The following is a 25,208-nucleotide window of genomic DNA, read 5'->3' as shown; positions in this document are numbered from 1 at the left end:
AACAACAACAACAACAGCAATGTTGTTGTTAGGCGGCGTCGAGTTGGTTCGGACTCGTATTGACCCTGTGCGTAACAGAACGAAACACTGCCTGGTCCTGTGCCCTCCTCACAGTCATTCCTGTGTTTGAGCCCACTGTTGCCAGCCACTGGGTCAATCCATCTCATTGAGGGTCTTCCTCTTTTTTGCTGACCCTCTACTTTACAAAGCATGATGACCTTTTTCAGGGATTGTTACCTCCTGATAACACATCCAAAGTACACAAGTTTCACCATCCTTGCTTCTAAGAAAAGTCCTTAATAGCTACTACATTTAGCCTTTTAAAACGGATAGAATGAAATCATGGTGATTGAGCATTGCTAGTTAAAATAAACAAAAAGAAAACTCATTTGGATCCGAATCAGCCTCTTACTTGGGACAGTTCACTAGTCAGATCAATCCATAACTGCTAAAGCAAATCTGGATGCAAATGATTTTCAGTCTTTCTGGATTGGTCAGGAAACGAAAGAGTAAGCAAGCGGGGCACCTGCAATTTTAATACCACTTAATCTGCCTTGATTTGGGTACAAGGGTGGTTTTCCCTTTGTAGCGGTGGTGACCCACTAGCATATTTATGGCAGTGAGTCATGGCTTATATTTGTTTTCTGATATACATTGTTATTTTCCAAAGATAATGTGATTCAGATACATACATTACAGATGCGATAATACCTAAAGTTGACCTTGATTGCAGTACTGTTGTTGTTGTTGTTAAGTGCCATTGAGTCGGTTCCGACCCATAGCGACCCTGTACAGGGTCTTTACAAGCTAATCGTTAATACACTGATCAAATTGGCTGTATTAAAACCACAAACTTCTGTTTATCAAAAGCTACCATTAAGCTAGATTCAGAAGAGGCTGTGGAATGAGGGATATCATTGCTGATGTTCGATGGATCTTTGCTAAAAGCAGAAAATATCAGAATGAAATTCTTTATTGACTTTGATATGCTTTATATACTACACAAAGGCTTTCGATTGTGTGGATCAAGACAAACTATGGACAACATTGCAAAGTATGAGTATTTCGGAACATGTAATTGTGTTCATGAGGAATCTGTACCTGGATCATGACGCAGTTGTTCGAACAGAACATGGGAACACTGAATGGTTTAAAATTAAGAAAGGTGTGCGACAAGGTTGTATTCTTTCACCATACTTATTCAACCTGTATGCTGAGAAAATAATCCAAGAAGCTGGGTTCTATGAAGAAAAACGTGGCATCAGGATTGGAGGAAGACTCATTAACAACCTGTGATATGCAGATGATACAACCTTGCTTTCTGAAAGTGAAGAGGACTTAAAACATATGCTGATGAAGATCAAAAAGAACAGCCTTCGGTATGGATTGCATCTCAATGTAAAGAAAATAAAAGTCCTCGCCACTAGATCAATAAACAACATTCTGATCAACGGATAAGATTGACGTTGTCAAGGACTTCATTCTTCTTGGATCAACTATCAACACTCATGGAAGCAGCAGTCAAGAAATCAAACGACGTATTGCATTAGGTAAATCTGCTGCACAAGACCTTTTTAAAGTGTTGAAGAGCAAAGACGTCAGCTTGAGGACTAAGGTGTGCCTGACCCAAGCCATGGTATTTTCAATCACCTCATATGCATGCGAAAGTTGGACAGTGAATAAGGAAGACCATAGAAGAACTGATGCTTTTGAGTTATGGTGCTGGAGAAGAATACTGAAAGTGCCATTGGCTGCCCAAAGAACCAACAGATCTGTGTTGGAAGAAGTGCAGCCAGAGTGCTCCTTGGAGGCCAGGGTGGCCAACCTTCATCTCTCATACGTTGTCAGGAGGGTCCAGTCACTGGAGAAGGATATCATGTTTGGTAAGGTGGAGGGTCAGAGAAAAAGAGGAAGACCCCCAATGAGATGGATTGGCCAAGCGGCAGCATTGATGGACTCAAGCGTGGCAACAGTAGTGAGGTTGTCCCAGGATCAGGCAGTGTTTCGTTCTGCTGTGCATAAGCTCACTATGAGTAGGTACCAACTCAATGGCACCTAATAACAGCAACCATTAAGAGTCCTGGTGTGGCACTGAGGCTTAATGCACTGAACTGCAAGGTCAGCGTGAACCACAAGGTCGGCGGTTCAAGCTCACCAGCTGTTCCTCAGAAACCCTCTACAGAGTTGCTGTCAGTCAAAACAACTCAAGGGCACTTAAGGACAACAGCAACAATCATTAAAAGTAAAAGGAACCCACAGAGATATTGTTGCTGCTAAGTGCCATCAAGTCAGTTCCTATGCATGGTGACCTTCCTTATCTATGTATAACCCAATGAAACAGTGCCCAGTCTTCTGCCATCCTCATAATCATTGCTGTTGGTCCCATTGTTACAGCTACTGTGGCAATCCAGCTCATTAAGGGTCTTCCTCTTTTTCACTGACCCTCAACTTTACCAAGTATGATGTCCTTCTCTAGAGACTGGTCCCTCCTGTAATGTGTCCAAAGTGCGTGACACAACTCACCATCCTTGTTTCTAAGAAGTATTTTGGCTATACTTTTTCCAGGACAGATTTGTTTGCTTTTGGCCATTCTTGGTATATTCAATATTCTTTATCATTACCATAATTAAATTGAATACTTTTTATTTAAGATAAAGGAAAACTACTCTGGTAGTGTAGTGGATTATGAGATGGGCTGCTAACTGCAAGGTCAATAGTTCAAATCTACCAGTAACTTTGTGGGAGAAAGGTGAGGCTTGCTACTGTTGTAAAGATTTAAAGCCTTGGAAAGTCTATACAGGGTTGCTGTGAGTCGGAACCAGCTCAGTGGCACACAACCACCACCATTCAGTAATGAAAATAAATGAATTACTAATATACGACAACAATGACTGCAAAAACGGGCTCAAACCTAGCAACGACAGTGAGGATGAGTGGTCTGGGTATGTTTATACAGGGTTACTAGGAGTCAGAACTGACTCGCAACACCTAAGAACAACAACAATATCGTGAACACAGACAACATCATGATAGATCTCAAAATTACTATTTTGTTCAAAAGAAGCTAGTACAGAAGAATAGATATTTATTACATAAAATTTTAGAAGATTTAAACTTAAGTCTATCCAATGGAACCTCACATAAAGGTCTGGTCATCTACTTCTGGAAAATTAGCCACTGAAACCCCTATGGGGTGTAGTTCTACTCTGACATGAGTTAATACGGGCAACTAGTTGGTTATAGTGATGAATGGCAAGGTTGCTTTGACCTGCAAGGTCAGCGGTTCAAGTTCACCTGCCACTCCTTGGAAACCCTATACAGTGTCACTATGAGTCAGAACTGTCTCGACGGCACTTAACAGCAACTCCTCACTTATCAACTCTATGGTTATCTGACATTTTACATTTATGACAATAGTGTAACCCTACTATCCAACTACTTTACTAGTGATGTCTATCAGGAAGTCCTGCTGTGGTGCTGTGGGTTAATGCGCCAGACTAATGCAAAGCTGTTTGAACTGCAAGGTCGGCGGTTCAAGCTCACCAGTTGCTCCTCAGAAACCCTATACAGGGTCACTATGGGCTGGAACTGACTCAATGGCACTTAACAACAACAACAACAACAACAATCAGGCAATAACTAACACTATTCTGTATTATGTGAGGCAATCGTGATGCTGGTTGTGATGGTTAAGGTTGTGTGTCAGCTTGGCTGGGCCATGATGCTCAGTGGTTTGGTAGTTACTCAGTGATGTAATTTGGCAGTTACATAGTGATGTAATTTGGCAGTTATGTAGTGATGTAATTTGGCAGTTACACAGTGATGTAATTTGGCAGTTACATAGTGATGTAATTTGGCAGTTATGTTATAATGCAGTCATTCTCCGTTTTGTGATCTAATGTGGTCACCTTCGATACTTACATAATGCCAACCTTAGTATCCTGACCTGGCCTTCAGAACCTAACCATGTTGACAAGTGAGGAATGGGAGCAGTTGTCGGGGTTGGAGTGGAGGGAGAGAGGCATGTGAAGGGATATGAGGAAGATTTTGGGGCAATAGAAGCGCTCCGTATCTTAGTTCTAGAGGAAGTCTCACAGGTATACAAAACTGTAAAATTTATACAATTGGATACTTATGCCTCAACTAAATTGATTAAAAAACAAGACTGAGTGTAGGGAGAACAAATATCTTAGATGGTTTGATTCCATTTTTCTAGACTAACTTCTGTCCAGGCTGCCTGTACATATTCACAAGATGGCTGTGGTGAAGCTCATCAAATGTTAATAAAATGCTTATTTTTGGGTGTCTTTGAAATGTTCCCAATTGCTTGAATTTTTATTTACAAATAGAAGTCACTGATTTTAAAGGTACATAAGTTTATAATATTGCATTTGTTTTGCTGAGCATTGTGCTAAAAACAAGATGCAAACGACAGGTGCTAACAGAACAAAAGCAGACCTAGTTTCCAGCCCTGTTCCAGCTGGGCCCGTATTTACTCAGCTGGTCTCCTCTTATCACAAGGAAGTCTCTTTTTGTTCTCCCCTGACTTTTTAAATAACAATGAAGATACAAATTCTGTGTAGCTCACCAAAATGCGTAGAAATGACTCTAATTTATTCTAACCGGTACTTTCAGGTGAGCTGAGTCCAGAGTAAGTCCACACTATTTGAATATCCAGTGTGGGGCCCACAACACCCACCAGAGAACATTGTCAACATGTTCTTGACTCCTGATGATCATACGGAAGACACTTATTTCTTCTTCATTCCTGCTTTGTATAACATGAGACAGGCTGATGAGGTTGATATGGTAAAGCATAAATACAGCTATCATACACTTTGTAAAGAAGTGTTTGGAATAATAACAGGGGTCTGTTATTTATGCGGGGCAATTTACTTTTGTTGTTTCTATAGGAGTCACCCACTGTCATGGAATAGATTATGACTCATAGTGACCCTGGATACGGTTTCTGAGTCTGTAACTCATTACAGCCGCAGGAAGACTCATCTTTCTCCCATGGAGTGACTGGTGGGTTTGAACTACTGACCTTGTGGTTAGCAGTCCAGAGCTTATCGTACAGCACCCCCTGGGCTTCTTATTCTACAGGACAGCCTAGTCTAAAAATGTAGGTTCCTGCAAATTTGGCTGACAAGGTTTCCATCAATTCACTTGGTTTCAGAGATGATTTCTACTTGTCTTTAGAATGCAGGTGGTTCTAATCCTCAAAGCAGTATATCCTATAAAGACATTTTAACCAAAAGCCTTAAAATGTGAAAAACAAACTGAGTAATGTTCATGAAATGCCAACCTTGCTACATTTTAAAATAAGGGTTTCCCTTATTTTTTAAAAACAAGTTGTTTGTTGAGTATGGACATTATTTCCTTATAACATTAAAACAAATGAACAAAAAACCAGGCAAATTACATTGTTCCCCCAAAATATAAAATAACATCGGATGATTACAACTTTCATTTTTTGAGCATGGGATGTGACTACTAATAAACAAACTCAGTGTGGCTGCATTGCCTAGCAACGCTGTTGACAAGGCTTTACACGCCTGCAATTAGCAGGTTCAATGGCATTGTTGAAAGGTCCTCACAAAGACTGTATGGATTACTGAGATGCAATATTCCTTTTGAGAATGAATAATAAGTCTTTTAAATAGCCATCAACTCCAGTTCAGTCTACTGAGTAAATAACATTAAAAAAATTTAAATGGAAAACCCTAGCCATAAACTGTCAAATCCCAGAAGGAAAACATAAAAGATACCAGAATCCTTCTGATGCTACGCATTTAAGTATCTGGCTGTGGTTTTTGAAAACTATCTTTTGCTTTAGTAAATAAATCATACATGATATCTGACACCATTTGCGTCAAACATATATAACTGTGAAATCACATGAAAGTACAGAAAATGCTTTTTCAGAATTGTCCCCACCAGCCAAACACTTAACAAATCGTGTAATAACAATGTTCGCTTACCTTCCTGAATTGCTTTCAATTCTACTCCTTTTTCTGATTCTCATAAAATAGATTATCATCATTTTCTTGGCTTTAGATTTGCATGCTGGAACTACTAGAATTCTGATTTTTAAAAATGCAGATTCTTGGACCCAACTCCAGAAAGCCCAGAATCTGTATGTTTGATGGTTTCACTGTCCCTACCCTGTTAAATGAAAGATTCTGATGCCACTGGTCCAAACACCCAGGTCTGAGAACCACTGATCTGGCAGTATGGGCTGTGATTCCCTGAGAGCGGCAGAATCAGAAATGCCACAGTGGTTTCCGGATGGAAGGTTAGTATAAACCCTTTTTGTTGTCAAATTGATTCTGACTCATAGACCCTCTAGAACAGAGACCTTATAGAACAAAGATTCTATAGAACAGACCCCATAGAACTACCCTATAGAGTTTCTGAGACTGTAAATCTTTACTGAAGCAGATTGTCACATTTTTCTTCCACAGAGCAACTGGTGGCTTCTAATTGCAACCTTTCGTCTAGCTGCTGATCATTTAACCACTGCGCCATCAGGGCAACGCCACTGTCATCCAGGTAATTCGGACGCATAGTGACCACACAGGGCACAGGAGAACTGCCCCCATAGCGTTTCCTAGGCTATAATCTCTACAGACGCATACTACCACATCTTTCTTCCAAGGAGCAGCCGGCGGGTTCAAACCACCAACCTTTTGGTTACCAGCCGAGTGCTTACCCACTAGAAACTGAGGAAAAACAAAACACACTTTAGAAAGCCTATTCTTCCTATTGGTGGTGGTGGTTATGTGCGCTGGAGTTGGTTCTGACTCATAACAAGCCTGCATAGCAAGGGTGGAGAACATACCGCCCGTGGGCTGTATAAGGTTCTCAAAAATCATTTGTTCTGGCCCTGCCAATGCAACCATAGTTACGTCACATTGTTGTTAAGTACTGTCGAGTCGGTTCTGGCTCATAGCAACCCAGTGTAGGGTTTCCATCACATTTTGTCTTGTTCTTAAATGCCGTCCAGTCACATTGGTGGTGGTGGTGGTGGTGGTTATGTGCCGTGGAGTCAGTTTCGACTCATAGCGACCCTGTACAGGGTTTCCGAGGCTGTAAATCTTTACAGGAGTAGAAAGCCTCATCCTTCTGCCCCAGAACTGCTGGTAGTTTCAAACTGCTGACCATGACATTAGCATCCCGATTCGTAACCACTATGCTTCCAGAGCTCTTTTGTCCAGTCATATTAGGGGTGAGTTAATTAAATGTTTGACCAAATATAGCAGGCTATTTTTTAAAAAGCTTTTATTACAAATTAAGTGATAGTTTACGTTGTAGAAAATCAGTTTGACACTCAACCGGCAGACTAATTTTTAAGTTGATAATTTTGTGTGGCTCACAAATAATGTTATAAATTTGGCAGAAAAAAGGTTCTCCACCCTTGTTGTATAGGGTTTCTGAGACTGTAAATCTAAAATCTCATCATTCTCTTGTGGAGCAGCTGGTAGATTTGAACTGCTGACCTTGTGGTTAGCGGTTCGTAACCCACATTCTAATTAAGTTTCTAACTTAATTAATATGTTGTCTTCAATTCGATAACAACTCATTTTAATTGCTTTTGTCTTGGAACTTTCTCAACAGATTTTGGAGTACACTTACATTACATCCACACCTTTCCACATCAACTATCAACACTCATGGAAGCAGCAGTCAAGAAATCAAACAACATATTGCATTGGGCAAATCTGCTGCAAATCTGCCTTTTTAAAGTGTTGAAGAGCAAAGATGTCCACTTGAGGACTAAGGTGCACCTGATCCAAGCCATGGTATTTTCAATAACCTCATATGCATGTGAAAGCTGGACAGTGCATAAGGAAGACCGTAGAAGAATTGATGCTTTTGAGTTATGGTGTTGGAGGAGAAAGCCCATTGAAAGTGCCATGGGCTGCCAAAAGAACCAATAGATCCATTTTGGAAGAAGTGCAGGCAATGTGCTCCTTGGAGGCCAAGGTGGCCAGATTTTGTCTCTCATACTTCGGACATATTGTCAGGAGGGACCAGTCACTGGAGAAGGATATCATGTTTGGTAAGGTGGAGGGTCAGAGAAAAAGAGGAAGACCCCCAACAAGATGGATTGTCCAGGTGGCAACATCAATGGTCTCAAGCGTGGCAACAGTAGTGAGGTTGGCCCAGTATTGGGCAGTGTTTCGTTCTGCTGTGCATAAGGTAGCTATGGGTCAGTATGGACTTGATGGCACCTAACAACAACAACAATATACTCATCAAATAGAGTTGCCAAAGGGGAGGAGATGGACTACTGCCTATAGAATGCTACTAGGACATGCTATGTTGAAATCATAGTGAACTCAAAGCCACAACCCACAAAAAGCTATCCCTAACTCCACCTTCTTCTCTCCTCTCCCCTGCCCCAGTCCTCATGGAATGTATCATTGCTTCTAGAACTCTTAGTGCTCCTCAGATGGCAGACATCAGATTCTGTCTTACTCATACCTTCTTCCTGAACTTGACTCATTCAGTGGGACCATGCCTGTCAGTGAAGGTTCTAGACAAGAAGGGCTCAGCAAACGCTGATTAAATGAATAAGTAATCAGTGGTTGATGGCCTCCTTTCTTCTTTACATTCATTCATACTTTGGGGTGCACAGAGCCCTGTCACATTGCCATAAGCTTTTTCTTTGTTCCCCTACAAGATTTAGTGACTTTCCTAAGGCTACATAGATTTTAGTTAGAATTAAATCCCTATATTTTCATCCCATGACTTTTTCTCCTCTCCTCAGCTACTTCCAACTTCAAAATTTGTAATGTAGTAATTTCTGTCAGTTGACTTCGATATTATTAATCGAAGGGTGTCTGGTTCCATGCGTTTTTGTGGGTTAGGGTTTTGATCCAGCGCTCACTAGAAGCTCTGTACCTCATCCTACAGCACAGTCTTACTGTACTCCAAGTGGTACCTCTCCAAAATGGAAGATCCATGAAGCTTTGCCAGGGGAGATGTGGACCTAGGAAGAAAAGGATATACCACTGTTATAGCTGCTTAATTTTAAGGAATACCTGGTTGAAGCAAATGGTTAAGCATTCAACTACTAGCTAACAAGTTTAGTGTTCGAACCTACGTGGAACTACCCAGGTGATGTGTTTCTGAAAGACCACAGGCTTGAAAACCCTATAGAGCAGTTCTACGCTGCACACATGGGTTGCCATGAATCCCAATCAAGACAGCAGCAACTAATAACAGCGTAACTGTTGATTTTACTTGTTGTTGTTATTTGTATGTCGTGGAGTTGGCTCTGGCTCACAGGATTTCCAAGGCTGTAAATCTTTATGGGAGCAGAAAGCCTCGTCTTTCTTCCTCGGAGCTGTTGATAGATTTGAACAGCTGAACTTGTGGGTTAGCAGCCCTACTTGTAACCTACTACGCCTCCTGATGTGACGCTATGGGCTAATGCCCTGGACTGCAAAGACAATTTGAACCTCAAGGTCAGTGGTTCAAGCTCACCAGCTGCTCCTCAGAAACCCTATACAGGGTTGCTATGGGTTGGAACCAACTCGATGGCACTTAACACCAACAACATGCTACCAGTGCTCCTCCCACATCTGTAAAGTGGTCAGAAACATCATCTTGTAAAAGTTATTTTTAGATTTAAAAGATGCCCTTCAAAGACAAAAAGCAAAAACAAAAACAAAAACCATATGACCTTCAAAGAAAAAAAGCAAAAACAAAACCAAAAACCATACCAGTCCTTAAAAAACCAAACTAATTTGCTGAATGCATAAGTGAGTGAGCTGTTTAAAGTAGTTAAGTCTGGCTCATCCCCTGCACCTAAAATCTTTAAGTTCCTTGGGGTTTGTGGTGGTGGTTATGAATTATAGAAAGTGTAGCAAACCTGTTGAAGGCAGTAGGTGCAGGTTATTTGCATAGGAAGTGTCAACTCTTTCATGGCCGAACTATTTTCTGCTTTGGAGTTTTTGTTGATGCCATATGTTTTCAGTCATTGAAGGCATACTGACGTCAAGGGAAAACATTTTTTTGAGGTAATATGGGCTTTGATACAATTATGTGGGACACATATGTCCCAAGTGAACTCTGGAGGTAGAATTGGTGGGGTGAGGCCTAGTTCTTCAGATTCATGTAGTTATACAGGTTCCTGCCAGGTGGTAGTACGTACTATAACTGGAATAGAAGCTTCCAAAGGAAGCTGAGAAGGGGGTAATATATTAATTCAAAGTGGACTGCAAGATCAGTTTGAACCACAAAGTCAGCAGTTCTGACCCACCAGCCACTCCTCGGAAACCCTATAGAAGGTAACTAGTAGTCGGAACCAACTCCACGACCCTAAACAACAACAATATATGTCCCAAGGATCACAGAAGGGTTAATTAAGAATTTTCAGACACCAACATGAAAATCACCATAAAATAATATCTCTTTCCTCCCTCAAGACAGTGGAAGAAAAGTAAGCCTCCCACTTGCTGATGGGACCTGTGTCTAGTACCCTGTCTCCACCCTTTCCTGATGAAGATTGGGAAAGCCATACTGAAAATTGAAAGGTGAAAGGTTGGGAGGAGGCTGAGAGTGAAGATCTAGACATCTTTATGTGAAGACTTTGTCATGGAAATATGGAATAAATCATTTTAAGGGAGAAAGAAATAGAAACTTGGGTGGTGGCCTTCCAACTGGTTCATTCCAGTTCTCCCCCTGCTGAGAAGTTGCTTTTCACCACAGACATATGGAATCAGGATCTACATGTTGAACAAAATGCCCAGATGTTTAACAAAATCCTCAGATAAGACTCAGCAATCTTAACAACTGAAGGGATCCCACCCTGTTTTCAGAGTAAGTTAGCTTTCTCTCTTGTAAGTGTCTGTAGCTCATCTGGGCTCATCTGGGCGGATATAAAACCCAGCACGTGACCGAATTTCCTTTTAAGGGGAAAAGTACATGAATGTCAACCAGGTGCCCACATTCTTTGGGATCATCTACATAGGGCTTTGTGGTTTCCAAAAAATCACCCATCCAGAAAACATAGTCCTGGTGAGGTGCTGTAGGATAAGCACTAGACTTCTAATAGTAAGGTCAGCTGTTCTAATCCACCAGCCACTCCCTGGAAACCCTGTATAGGGTCTCTATGAGTTGGAACCGATTCGATGACATTTTCCAGCAACAAGAACAACACGATGGTGGGTTATATATCCGTTTCCCACCACGCTCAGTGGGAATTTTGCAGGTTTGCAGTTTTTTATAGTGCTCTGTACCTACCATGGAAGTCCCTGAGTGGTGCAAATGTTAAGCACTCAGCTATTAAGAGAAAGACAAGTGGTTTGAGTCCATCCAGAGGTAGTCTGAAAGAAAGGTCTAAAGACCTACGTCTGAAAACTCAGTCATTGAAAATCCTCTAGAGCATAGCTCTACTCTGACACATGTGGGATAGAATTAGTTCAACAGCTGGGTCAACAGATACCCACCATCAGCAAAGCGAACATGGTCTGTCCCACACTGAATCTGTGCCTCCAGTTGTGGTATGTGACGGAGCGGCACCCTTTTCTCACAGTGTACATCCATCTGGTGAGAACCTGCTGCCAAAATAACACACTGCATTTCAGACTTCGGAATAGAATTCCAAAGGTTAGAAGACTGGTGGCAATCTAATCTAAAAAGATGCCAGTCTTGTTTACAAGGTTTCAGCGGATATGTTTACAAAGTTAACAGTGATTTAAAATCCAAACTGAAGTTGCTCTTTGAACCACAGAAAACCTTGTGAAGTAACACAGCAGAATTAGTTAAAATACTACCTGACCTCTAGGGGCACTTTGAATTTCTCCACCACATTTATTTCAAAGAATAGTCGTAGGCCACACTTAATCAATCCATGCTCAGTAATGGTGAAGTCACTACAGCAGAATTCATACAGTTCTTCTTTGTTTGGGTCTGGCAAGGCCTTTTTCTGTTGAAACAAGGATGTACTGTTTCACACTATATTTGCCTTTTTCCCTTTATATGCACATATTCAAAATCTGGTAAAAAATTCCAATGAAAGAATTCTACATGTAATTCACTAAGCCCCTATGTGCCAGGCACTGGGTTATTTGGTTTACATACTCTCATAACAATCCTGCAAAATTATCCCTATTTTACAGATGGTGAAACTATGATTCTGCTATAGGAAGAAGTTTTCTAACTGATAGGATTCAATTCTAAATTCAGCTCTTTTGGCTATTTTCACTCTGTTGTTGTTGTTGTTAAGTGCCATTGAGTCGGGTCCGACCCATAGCGACCCTGTACAGGGTTTCCGAGGGTGTAAATCTTTACGGGAGTAGAAAGCCTCATCTTTCTCCCGCGGAGCGGCTGGTAGTTTCGAACCGCTGACCTTAAGGTTCGCAGCCCAATTCGTAACCACTACGCTACTCTACGAGGTTATAAACAAAGCTTGCAGTTACCATCAGCCCTATAATGCCCTACATTACTCAACTTCTCGTTTTTTCCCATTCAAGAAACACTCAGTAAACAATCTTTTCTAAGGATTCATCCTTAACACAGTGATGGATGAATCAAAACAAAACCCACTGTTAAAAATTCATTTCTGGCTCATAGCGTCTGGTGTTGTTAAGTGCCGTTGAGTTGATTCTGACTCATCATGACCCACTATAGAGTTTCTGAGGAGCAGCTAGTGGGTTTTAAATGCCAACATTGCGGTTAGCAGTCCAGAGCTTGTCCTATAGTACCACACCAGGATTCCATAGTGACTGATTTGTTATTGTTACTAAGAACCATAGTGTTGGTTCTAACTCATAGCAGCCCTGTATACGGTTTCCGAGGACTGACTGGTGGGTTTGAACCACCAGCCTTGTGGTTAGTCCAGTGCTTATCCTACAGCACCACAACAACCCTTTTTTTTGACAGAGGAGAACTGCTTCTTAGGGTTTCTGAGACCATAAATCTTTCTGGGAGCAGACAGCCTCAGTTTTCTCCCTTGGATCAACTGGTGGGTTTGAACCCCTGACCTAGGGGTTAGTAGTCCAATGCTTAACACATGGTGTCACCAAGACTTCTTAACCGAATGAAAGACCACACTTTATAAGTCTATGATGCAAAGACTTGACAAAAATAAAGGTTTTTTTATTGGCCCAATAGGTGGGGACTCTGACTTCACAGGGCTGATCCTCTCCTTGCTGCAGAGGCCCACAGTGAGGGGATGCAGCAGAGGAAGCGTTTGCAGCTGCCATCTCACTGGGCTATAAAGTGATTCCACTCCAGGCCTCCTACTTCCAGGTTGGCTCCAAGAGGGGAAAAAGCAGGGAATTATTAGGTTAGTCTTTGGGAAAATTGCCTTTCTTTCTAGCCATAAAGGTCTCAGAAAAGAGGAAATCCATCATTTATTTAAAAACAGAGACAGCATGGCCTAATACATTTTGTTTAAAAGGCATTAAAGAGAGATGGAGAATACTTACTAAAATTGTGACAAGGTGTTTTTCTTCACAGCCTTCAATTACATCTATATTTAGCTTCTCTTTAAATTTCTAAAATGTGAAAACAATTGTATGAAATTCTGATGCAGTAAGAAGATCTTTATTTGATTCCTCTACTATTAACAGCAATTAAAATAAACTTAAAATAGGCTCTAATGAGTCCTGTGACAAAGATGTATTCTGGCTCCAAAGAGGACCTATATAGCACCTGATTATGAAAAATTTTATATAAGATATAATGTAATATAATTTTATTTTTCTATCTCCTCCAAACATAACAGTAGCTGTCTTAAAAAGAAGAAAGGAAGGAAGAAAAAGATAGAAAGAGAGAGATAGGCAGGAAGCAAGACGAAAAGAGTGGGTTGCTTGTATATAAATGTTGAAGATTGCTATATCATGTTTAAACCTTGTACCTGTGAATGTGACCTTGGAAATAAGGTCTTTCTTTGAGAATGTTTTCAGTTAATAAAGTTATACCTGAATAGTGTGGGTCCTAATCATTTCTGAGTGGCCTTTTATGAAGGGTCAAAAGACAAGAAGTGGGGAAGACAGATGTTGTGTGACGTCAAGGAATACCAAGAACCACCCGGGAGCTGCCAGGACTCCAGAACCATGAGCCCCACTCCATGGTGTCTTGTTACAGCAGCCCTGAGAAACTGAGACAAGAAGGAAGGAAAGGGGGAAGAAAGAGAAATAAGCAGCTTTCATTTGTTTTTCTATTAGTTAATAGCAATACCCTTCATCTCCTCCAAAACACTCTCCTCTTCAACATCTCAAACTCAAATCAACCTTCTTTTAATTCACAAACCACCCAGAAAAAAAAAAAAACTAAACACAAATAAACAAACCTACCACCCACTCTAAAAGCTAGTAAAATAAAAGCAATGGAGGTAGTGGGTGCATGCTATTTTCTCCTTTATTTTATGGTTATAAAAATCCTGTTATCAAATACACCCACTCTCCCCCATCATACACGATGTTTGTCTTGACCGTGTGGCTTGCTTTGACCAAAGAGAATGTTGATAAATGTGATGTGAGCAAAGGCTGGCAAAGTTGGGCTTGCTCTCTTGCATTTCTCCATCATCAAGAAAAGACTATTAGTCAGGTAGCTGCTCATTTAAGGAAGATGTGAAACATGTAAAGCACATCTAATCTGATTCACATCTTAAAGCCAGGTCCAGCCAACATCAAGCAAAACCCAAAGCCTGGTCAATCCACAAATGAATGAATGAAGAATAGATGCTTATTGCTGTACACTATTGAGCCCTGGACTTCTGGTGTGGCACTGTGGACCAGCACTGGACTGCAAACCACATGATTGACAGTTCAAATCCACCAGCTGCTCCTTGGAAACCCTATATAGGGTTGCTGTGTGTCGGAACCGACTCAACAGCACAACAACAGCTGAGTCCTGGTGTAGCTCTGTAGGATAAAACACTGGACCACAAGGTTGGTTTGGACTGCAAAGTAATTGGTTGAAACTCACCAGCCACTCCTTGGAAACCCTATACAGGGTCACTATGAATTGGAATCAACTTGACAGCACTTAACAATAACAACAACTGATACGGTTATGCAGAATTATTATGGTAATAGCTTACTGGTATATTTCTCTTCATGGAAATTTTTTTTCTCCTTGCTAACAACTTGAATCTAGGTGTCACCACTTTGGCTCACTACGGAAGCTATTACAACAAAGCAGTTTGGGAGTCCAGTAAGAACAGATGTATTCTGGGCCACCTAGGTCCTCCCTTAGTCCACCTTGTCTGAGGAGTACAGCTTCTCAGCGATCAGAGCCCTGGATAAGGAAGTAAATTCTAGAAGTATTGGTTAGATACCCTCCTAAGATCTACAGGACTGAATTCCCCACTTTCCAGTATAGATTTAATTTCATCAGGAGTGGCTTTGGTCTGGTTCATGAGCATTTCTTGAGCAATGCCTTTTCTGCTTTCTAGTTTATTCATTCTCTCATAGGTGTCAGTATTTAAAAAAGACCATCCAAGAAATTGTGTGAGAGTCTGAAATGGATAAAAAGTGATTCTGATTACCTAAAATTAACTGAAAATTGATTTGGAGGCAACATCTGCCTGCATTTCAACCCGCCAGTCTTCCTCCCACATTTTTAATGACACAACCAGTTTCATCTACAGTAAACCCCAAACCCTTGGCATCTGACTCATAGCAAGCCTGCAGGAGAGAAGAGAAGTGGCCCCATAGAGATTCCAAGGCTATAAATCTTGATGGAAGCAGACTGCTACAGCTTTCTCCTACACAGTGACTGCTGGGTTCAAACCACCAACCATTGGGTTACTGGCTGAGTGCTAAACGACTGCACTACTGGGCACCCTTAATCACCCAGTACCAAAATTCAATCTAAGAAAAAGCATGTTAATATTCAATCACCCACTCATGCCGTCAAGTTGTCTCTAAGTCATAGCAACCCTATATAGAGTTTCCAAGACTGTAAATCCTGATAGAGTGCTGGCGGGTTTGAACCGCTGACCTGTGATTAGCAGTCCAGTGCTTATCCTACCATTGCCACCAAGGCTCACAGACAATAAAATTCACTAAACCCTTGCTGTTCAAAGTGCAGTCTTCAGATTAGGAGCACGTGATTCACCTGGGAATTTGTTAAAAATCCATAGTCCCTACCCCAAACCCCCAACACCTACTCAAGTCCCAGACCTACTGAATATCAATCTACAAGATCTCCAAGCGATTCCTATGCATATTCAAGTGTGGAAAACATCGAACTAGGCCTTTTCAGAAGCCTTTCCCCTGCGTGGTGACTGGGACCTGACATCTCCCCCTTAGACCTTCATTACTTTAAAACCTTTGCTGGCCTGTAAATGATCTCAAGTGGATCAAAGGATCACCCATGTCCACCTTGGTGTAAACGCAGAATCCAGAACAGGTTTAGAAAGGGAACAATCATCAGAAATTCAGGAAGTTGAAGGCACTAGAGAGGCAACATGGGAAAAGAGTGAGTAGGGGAAGAACTGTGAAAATCAACTACATAATTAAGAATTCTGTCTATTCATAACCACTGAGAATTATATAATTATGACTTCTGAAAATGATGTACCAGTTGCTGGTCCTGTTGACTTCGACTCATGGTAACCGCATGGACGTCAGAGTAGAACTGTGCTCCATGAGATTTCCCATAGTTCATATTTTGGAAGTATATCGCCAGGCCTTTCTTCCAATGCATCTCTGGTGGACTTGAACCTCCAACCTTTGAGTTAGCAGCCAAACACATGACCCAGTTATGATATCCAGGGACTCCTCTGAAAAAGCACACTAAGACTTGAATTAAAGTTTGGCTTCCTTTTCCTAGCGTGTTTTATTACAACAATTTGGGATGCAGAATTTGGGTCAACATTTGTTTATTACTGAAACACTATGAATAGTTTCTTAAAGGAGAAGAATTACTAATACCTAGGGAAGCAAAGCAAGGCCTAACAGTGAGAGGGGAGGAACAAGGGCAAGAAAGAAAGAAACCAGAAGAAAGAAAAAGGGAAGAAGAGTTAAAAGAGGTCGAAATCTCTCCCAGTTTCCTAGCATCATAAAGACTTTTGGATAAGTCAAAACTGTCCACTTTGGTGAAGAATTTTGCACTTCACAGAAGTCAGAAAACAAATGACACAATGACAACAGGCTGATTGCAATCATGTGTGTGACTCATTTCTTAACTGCCCTTCAAAACTATTCATTCAGAATAACAAAATAATTATGTATCCCCTATTGTTTCACGGATTTCATTTACCTCCATTATTTCATTGTTGCATTTACCTCAGTAATGTGTTCGGCATATTCGTCAAAAGGTTTTCCATCTTTCCTGTTGTAAAACGTAGCTACTCCTACTATGTTGTCTTTCTTGTTGACAATTGGCAGGGACAGGACATTTTTAATGATCCAGCCAGTTTCATCTACAGGTCCTTTCTGCAAATAATAATGATGTCATTTAGGTTATTTCTTTAAACTTGTATTTGGAAATATTTATAGATTCACTGGATATGCAAAAAAATAGATACAAAGAGGTGCTGTGTAGCTTTCACCCAATTTTCTCCAGTGGTAACATCTTGCATAACTATCTTGTATACAATATCACAACCAGGTAGTATGCCTAAGATTTAAAAAATAAGAAACTAACAAATGCTGGCAAAGTTATGAGAAGACTGGAACACTAACTTATTTCTGGTGGGACTGCAAAATGGTACAATTGTAATGGAAAACAGGATGGTGGTGCCTCAAAGAGCTAAGACTAGAATTACCATGTTGTTGTTGTTAAATGCCATCGAGTTGGTTCCGACTCATAGCAACCGTATGTTGGTGTTGCACCATCCTAACAATTGTTAGGTTTGCATGTCCATCCACCTCATTGGAAGTGGGTCTTCCTCTTTTTTGTTGACTCTCCACTTTACCAAGCATGTTGTCCTTCTCCAGGGGTTGGTCACTCCAGATAACAGGTCTGAAGTATCAGTAGGGACCAGTCCCTGGAGAAGGACAGCATGCTTTGTAAAGTAGAGTCAGTGGGAAAGAGGCAGACCCTCAATAAGATGAACTGACACTGTGGTAGGAACAATGGGCTCAAACATGGCAACAATCATGGAGATAGCACAGGACCGGGCAGTGTGGCGTTCTATTGTACACAGGGTTTGTTGTACACAGCAGAATGGACTTGATGGCTAACCGAAAGGTCGGTGGTTTGAACCCACCAGGCACTGTGTGGAGAAAGGTGTGGCAGTCTGCGTCTGTAAAGATGACAGCCTTGGAAACACTATGGGACACTCTGTCCTATCGAGTCACTAGGAGGCAGAACCAACCCAACAGCACTGGGCTTGGTTTGGGTTGTATGGTTAAAACAAAGCTTCCAGGTGATTCTAACCATTGACATAAATGCTCTACTACTCTGGTAATGTAGTGGTTACGAGTCAGGCTGCTAACCTCAAGGTCAACAGTTTGAAACTACCAGCCGTTCCATGGGAGGAAGATGAGTCGTTCTGCTCCAGTAAAGATTAACAGCCTTGGAAACCCTGTACAGGGTCACTATGAGTCGGAACCGATTCCACGGCACACCACCCACCCCCACCATCACTAACCCCATGGTTTAAGGTTTGAGTCCCTCCAGAAGTACCAGGGGAGACCTGGTGTGGCACTCGAGTGTAAATACTGCATTACTGACTACAACTTTGGCAACCCACCAGTTGCTCCTCCAAAACCCTGTACAGGGTGATTATGAGTTGGAACTGACTCAATGGACCTTAACAACAAGAAGCACCTAGGAAGAAAAACCTGGTGATGTACTTCTAAAAAACGCAACCATTAAAAACTCTATGCATCATAGTTCTACTCTGACACACAATGCAGGCCCCTTGGCAACTGGTTTTGGTTAATAGTTACAGCTTTAGAAAAAAGATACCATACATAGTGGTTTTCAAAGGCATTCAGAAGTCTTGGTTATCCTTGGAAATGTTGTGAAATCCTTATATACTTAATCCTTCATATGGACTAGGGACAAAAGCAATAGCAGAAACTCGATTCTAATACTTCTTTGCACAATAACTTTACAACCACAAGCACCCACGTACAGTTTAATAAGCTTCCAAAGTGAGCTTTCCTGACTCCGTCTCAGTTTTCCAGCTTCTTGGGCTTATGCTTTGCCATTAGTTAAAGCTTGTTGACAGGTATGTGATCGAAGGACCTAAGAGTTACAAATTAAAAGGACAGAAACTTAAAATTGAGAAAATTCTATCTGCTTGCATTTCTTTATTCATTCCTATGAATTAGGGTCACATTAATTGATGTTAAAAGTTTAACCCCTTAGTTCACTTCAAGTGAGGCTGAGGTAGACAGAATGATAGGCCCCAAAATGTCCTCCTCCTAATCCCTGGGACCCAGGGATTACATTATTTTATATGGTGGTGTCGTCGAGTCAGTTCCAATTCATAGTAGCCCTGTAGACTGGAACAGAAAGCCTCAATTTTCTCTTGCAGAGCAGCTGGTAGATTCAAACTGTGACCTTGCAGTTAGCAGCTTGGTGCACAGCCCACTATTGCCCCCACGGTTCCTATGACTTTATATGGCAAAGGGAAATTAAAATAGCATATGGAATTAAGGCGGCTAATTAGTTGAGATAATTAAGTAGATAGCCTGGATTTTACAGACTGTTCCAGTGTAACTAGACGGATCCTTGCAAGTGGAAAGAGCGAGCCAGAATCAGAGAAGGGGATGATAATGACAGAAACAACATCAGAATAAAGCAATTGTTGGCTTTGACCATGGAAGGTGTCACCAGCCAAGGAATTTGGAAGACTTCTAGAAGTTGGAAAAGGCAAGGAAATGAATTCTCCCCTAGAACCTCGAGACTTTGATTTTAACTCAGAGAGACCCATTTTGGCAGATCTGAAATCAACTTTCTGCTTCCAAAACTGTCAGGTAATACATACATCTCTGTTGTGTTAAGCCACCAAGTCTGTGGTAACTTTTTACTGCAGAGATAAGAAGCTAATACAAACAATCATGTCCTCACTGCACATTGTTAGCGATCCCCGTTATTTGTAAGTTTGCTCATTTTGACAGTAGCTCCCTTGGGCTTATTTGCTTTTCTGTCAGTCTTCTCAGGGGCACACAGGAAAAGTAAGTCCAAGGGTGAAGGCATGGGTAGGTAGAGACAGACAAGGAAGGCAGAGCAAGGAAGGAGGGCGGTAGGTGGTGAAGGATACCCCATCCTGTGTCTGCTTGGGGAAGGGAAATAGGAAGGGCACCTGAGGAGATTGGCAGGTCACAGAGTAAGTTAAGGAAAAAGGTTTGAGGGATAAAAGGCTGAGTGGAAGTGTTTTAAACCATAGTGCAGCTCCGAAAGAGTTTACAGGTCTGCTTGGGATACCTAGGGCCAAAATTTTTTGTCAGAGAACCCAGGAGTCTCCCAGGAATGGACTTATCATAGTATTCCTGCCCAGTCGTGGTTGGGGGCACCCCAGGGAAGTGTGGCCTCGGTGCCAACATGGCAGTCATTGGACAACATGCCTTTCATAGATGGAGACCTGAGGAGAACGTCTTCATGGGCACCACACTGATATTTCTTAGAGATCTGAGAAATTCTTACCAACTGGAGGTTTAGCCTACAATGGGGGCTCCCTGAAGTTCCCAGCCTCCTCTCTGACAAGGTAATCAGCCGTGTGAGACCACAGTGTGACTTCAGAGGAAACACAGCCCCTCAAACCTCAAAGAGCAGCCGGAGTTTCTCCTGAGCTAGTTCTACTCCCACTTGCTGTTCAGACAACCGCTTCTGGTTCAGACCCTTCAGAAACCCAATTTCCCCATTTTTTCCTGCCTCTGCATTCTTCCTGAATAACCAGTTACCATAAATATAGGGGTCAGAACTGGGAACAGTGGTGGTCACAAGTAGGCTTTAGCTGCAAGAGGAAGAAGCAAGAGCAAATGCCACCATATGGTATTTGTGTGTTTTCTATGTCTGTGAGCAATGGAATGAACAGGTAAAGCTGAGGAAAACCTTTCATTTAACAAAGCCAGCGGGTACAGGTTTCCTCAAGGTCTGGTTTGGCTCTGCTGCCAAGGACAAACCACTCACACCCTGAGGTTACTGGCTTTTCCATCTAGGCATAGTTAGGACTCTGTGTGTGTGTGTGTGTGTGAGAGAGAGAGAGAGAGAGAGAGAGAGAGAAAACAGAAACACAGAACTGAGCAACCCTGCCGAGGAAAGGAAGCTTCAGGTCTGACTGCCAGCTGGCAGTGTGATTCTTGACTGGGATTAGCACTTGAACTGGAAATTTGCTAAACACAGGACACAGAACAAGTATCAAAAGGCAGAAAAGAAGAGGCTTTGGAGTTATAATGTCAGTTTGTTTCCCCCCCCCCCCCAACCTTCTGATGGAGGCAAAGGCATAAGCTGACAGGCTCATCCTCAAGCTAGACTGGGTGAACCTGGGAAAGGAAGGCAGGAACCCCTAGTTCCTGTAGCCAGGTCCAAGAAAAAAATTGTGATGAGGAGGAAGAAGTGAAGAGAAGTGGGCCACTTAGGCAAGGGAATCCTGGGTGCTGACTGGGGATTAATTGGTGGTGAGGGGAAGGTGGATTCTCAGGAACCAAAGATCTGACAATAAAAGAGGCCCCCAAACCCATTAAGAACGCCCCCTCCCCTTGAGAACAGTTGCAGTAAGCTGTAAGGAACAGCTGTTAAGGAAATCACCAGAAGAATTGACTCGGAACCTAGAATATGCCCATCCAATCATCCATCCAAAAAGCATTCACTGTTTTTACAACTAGAAGACCAGGAGTGAAAAAGAATGGAGAAGTTGTCAGCTCATGTCAAGGTGACAGACAGTATGTCTCCTTCTCTCCTCCACTCCTCCTTTCCCTTCTTCCACCTCTTCTCCCTTTACTGAAGAGTCTGCTACATGGTGGTCCAGCCAGTGAGAGGGGGACATAGGCTGTGTGCATGCCTGCTGGCCACACCTGAATGTAAGGCCAGTTTGGGATGGAAGGGAGAGTCCCCACATTGCTGCACCTCAGAGACCTGGGAAAGGAGCGTTACCTGAAAAGTGAAGTATTCGTCTGTCTGCTGGGGCATTCAGCATGTTACAAATCTGCAAACCTGCTCAGGTAGAGACAATGGCCCACAGAACTGACTAAGGAAGAACTGGAGTGAAGGTTTCTTACACTGCTCTGCTCTGGAAATTATTCAAGCTCCATTTAGCTAGGTCAGATTTGCTAACAACTCTTTGAAGTTAGCACCTCTTCTGCTCACTGGGTTATTGGGTGACATTTAGCCAATTCTCTCTTCTTTCCTACACTCCCATCCTCTAAGGGTTTCCCTTTCAAATTCAAAGCAATTAGCTGTTTGGGCCTAGAAGAGGAACAGGTTTAGCAAAACTCTGCTGGGGGCTGGGGGGTGGGGTGATTTGTTTTGTTGCATTTTTGGCTTTTGTCTGATGTGTGATGTAAATTAAAAGGAGCAGGCTAGGGATCAGGAGAAAAATAAGCAGTCTTTTAATTATATCTAAGTACAGATTCACTGAGGAACAGCATTTGAACTACCAGAATTCAGACGATCCCTTAAGTTTAAAAGGACAAGAAATCATTTCACTTTTGATCATTTTTTAATATCTGAAATTCTGGTCATATTTACAAATGGGCCATAATAAAAAACTGTATCCACCCACCCCCATCAACATTAAAAAAGGTTCTTAAAAACATAACATTTTAAAGCTTGGAAGGACTTCATAAATTGAGTTCAAGCTTTTCCTTTTAAAGAAAAGGATATCAAAACCCCATGAGGTTAAATGATTTATTTAAACTCATAGAATAAAACTTGGTTCCTACTGAGGGTGCTGGTAAATCAGCTTTTCTGGGGAAAGAGGGAAAATCTTGATTTGTAGCATTTTCCAGTTTCTACGGCATGTCTACTTCTGTGGGCAATTACAAGCTGCCAACCATTTAACAACTTGCTCACAAATTTTCTGAATTTGTGAATCTTGTCACAACTGGCATAGGGGTGGGAGCAGTACTATTGGCTTCTCACGGGTTGGGTTTTGTTGTTATTAAGTGTCATTGGGTTGGTTCCAACTCAGTGACCCTCTATAGAGTTTCCAAGCAGTGGCTGGTGGGTTTGAACTGCTGACCTTACAATTATCAGTCCAGTACTTATCCTACAGCTGAAACCATCTAATATTCTTGCAGAGAGGGATCTTAGTACCCAAAATCTATATAGATGGTGGAGAAGTCAACTAGGAAGAGAAACTGGCCAGGAAAAAGAAGAGAAGTTTGGTTGAGGATGGGTGTATTGCTACGTTGGCTCAGGTCCTCTGGCCCATGCTACCATGGAGCACACCACAGACCTCTTGGTTTTCTTCCCATTTTGACCTTTTTCAGTCAGGTTCACTCCATCCCACGCAACAGACAAGGGGGATAAGTTTTCATTTCCTTTAACAACTCAGCATGTTTTATATTGCAATCAGTAGTAAACTTCTCTTCTTATTTCTCTTTTTTTGCCAGTAGTTTTCCATGCTTCAAAAGCCTTGACAAAGGCAACTGTATCTAGCATTGAACAAATCCAGCCTGAATCATAGTCATTGACTTCAGGGACATCTAAGATTTGTGTGGCTGCAGATTAAGAAGTTGGGAGGATGGATGAATCTTTTCTCATGTTAAGTAAATATTTCATCTTGAGTTTAGAAGTCTCCACTTAACCTACATAAGACTCGCTAGGTTCTTGAACCAAAGGAAGTGGCAAGCTCATCTTTCTTTATCTGGTCATATTCTTGTTTTCAATATATATATATAAATCTCTTCGCTAATAAGATTTTTATGCAATATGATTTAGAATGAAAATGTGTTCAATAACTTACAAATCCATTTTCAGCAACATAAGTAAGCAACCCACTAACAAGAGTCCAGTGGTCTGCAGGAGGTGTACTTTAGGAAGAGTAGAAGAAAGAAAACCATGGTTATGCAGACAAATGCACAATGGACAAAGATAACAATGGCAGCTCACACAGTCGCTTCATTTCAGTCGCTTCATTTCAGTACTCACGGAATCACTTTGATCTCTTCTGTTCCGTGTAAAATGTAATCAGTGATTTTAAACAAGATGATTTCCTAGGGGGGAAGGGGACATGATGAGAACAATCTGACTTCCAGAAGAAATCACTTCTCATTGAGGAATCTACACTTTAAAACCCATTCAAGCACATAGTATTTATTTCCCAACTATATTACTTTCTGCATAACATAAATTACCCAGCTTATAAGTTAACTGGAAATATTATTGGTTGTTTATCTGTATGCACAAGCTTGTTTAGCTAAATGTCATTTTTTAAAATGGAATTCAACCAAATAGCTTTTAGGGGCATTTAGCTTGCAGATCACCAGTTAGTCTGTGTGGATTGTGGATTGTTTGTTTTTAATGGATCTCTTTTTGTTGTCCAGAAATACCTGATATTGATTACTTTCCTTACACAAACCATCTCATTTCTCAACCTTGGTTAATGCTTCCCCTGCCATCTGTACAATGCGAACTTTAACCTCCTTCTAGCACTGGCTAATCTGAACTGGTACCTCAGAACTACAAAAGGACTTGAAAACCAGTCCATTTATCTCATTTGGCAGATGAAGAACCTGATTTGAATTCATTCCATCTCATGACCTCCCCTATCCTGTGTGCTGGGTCACAGTGGTGAGTAAAACAAACATGGGTCCTGCTGAAAAGTCAGTCTAACCCAAACACTTCCTGGAGATTTCAGTTCTGAAGAAGGGCCTGAGTAACCAGTGCCTAAAGAGCTGCACAGGGAGCTCAGATGCATCCTCCCTAATGAGAACCACTGATCTGCCAAGTCCTGGTTCTACAGGAAAGGAAACAGACAGGTCAAGGCAAGGGCTACACTGTTGGCTTGAGGTACAACTGAGACTTGAGCCTCATGCTCCTTGTTTATTGCTCTTGCTGTTTCTCCAGTGTCTCAAGGAAAGTTATAGAACTAGAATCCAGGTCTTCTCAGGCCAGTACTAATTTCTCTGCAGCATGGCTTTGTAACGTTAGCACCTGAATACTATGCAGATATCATCAAGAAAGATGTTTACACTTACTCGGCCATCTGGTGTCTTTGGGCCTTCATAAGTTTCGACTTCTCCAAGCTTGACTGGCCATTCATCATAGAATTCCTGTAGGAAATGATAATTAACATTATATTATGTTTAATTATATGACTACCATATTATATTTCATTA

At 41.6% G+C, this 25,208-nt stretch overlaps 1 protein-coding gene across 1 annotated transcript in view; it reads right to left on the bottom strand.

Moving 5' to 3' along the window:
• PDE6C (phosphodiesterase 6C, cGMP-specific, cone, alpha prime) overlaps nucleotides 1-25,208 on the bottom strand; it is a 50,637-nt gene that overhangs the window by 16,458 nt on the left and 8,971 nt on the right. The window contains 12 exon segments of the mRNA XM_006831449.1: nucleotides 8,911-8,998; nucleotides 10,493-10,533; nucleotides 11,463-11,570; nucleotides 11,795-11,941; nucleotides 13,446-13,514; nucleotides 15,317-15,481; nucleotides 17,256-17,405; nucleotides 22,021-22,044; nucleotides 22,046-22,072; nucleotides 23,834-23,900; nucleotides 24,019-24,083; nucleotides 25,068-25,142. Of these exon segments, the coding sequence (XP_006831512.1) occupies nucleotides 8,911-8,998; nucleotides 10,493-10,533; nucleotides 11,463-11,570; nucleotides 11,795-11,941; nucleotides 13,446-13,514; nucleotides 15,317-15,481; nucleotides 17,256-17,405; nucleotides 22,021-22,044; nucleotides 22,046-22,072; nucleotides 23,834-23,900; nucleotides 24,019-24,083; nucleotides 25,068-25,142 (1,026 nt within the window).

Source organism: Chrysochloris asiatica, unplaced genomic scaffold (genome assembly GCF_000296735.1).
Source record: "Chrysochloris asiatica unplaced genomic scaffold, ChrAsi1.0 scaffold00003, whole genome shotgun sequence".
In the NCBI taxonomy this organism is placed as follows: domain Eukaryota; kingdom Metazoa; phylum Chordata; class Mammalia; order Afrosoricida; family Chrysochloridae; genus Chrysochloris; species Chrysochloris asiatica.
This window is presented reverse-complemented; position numbering and strand designations above follow the sequence as displayed.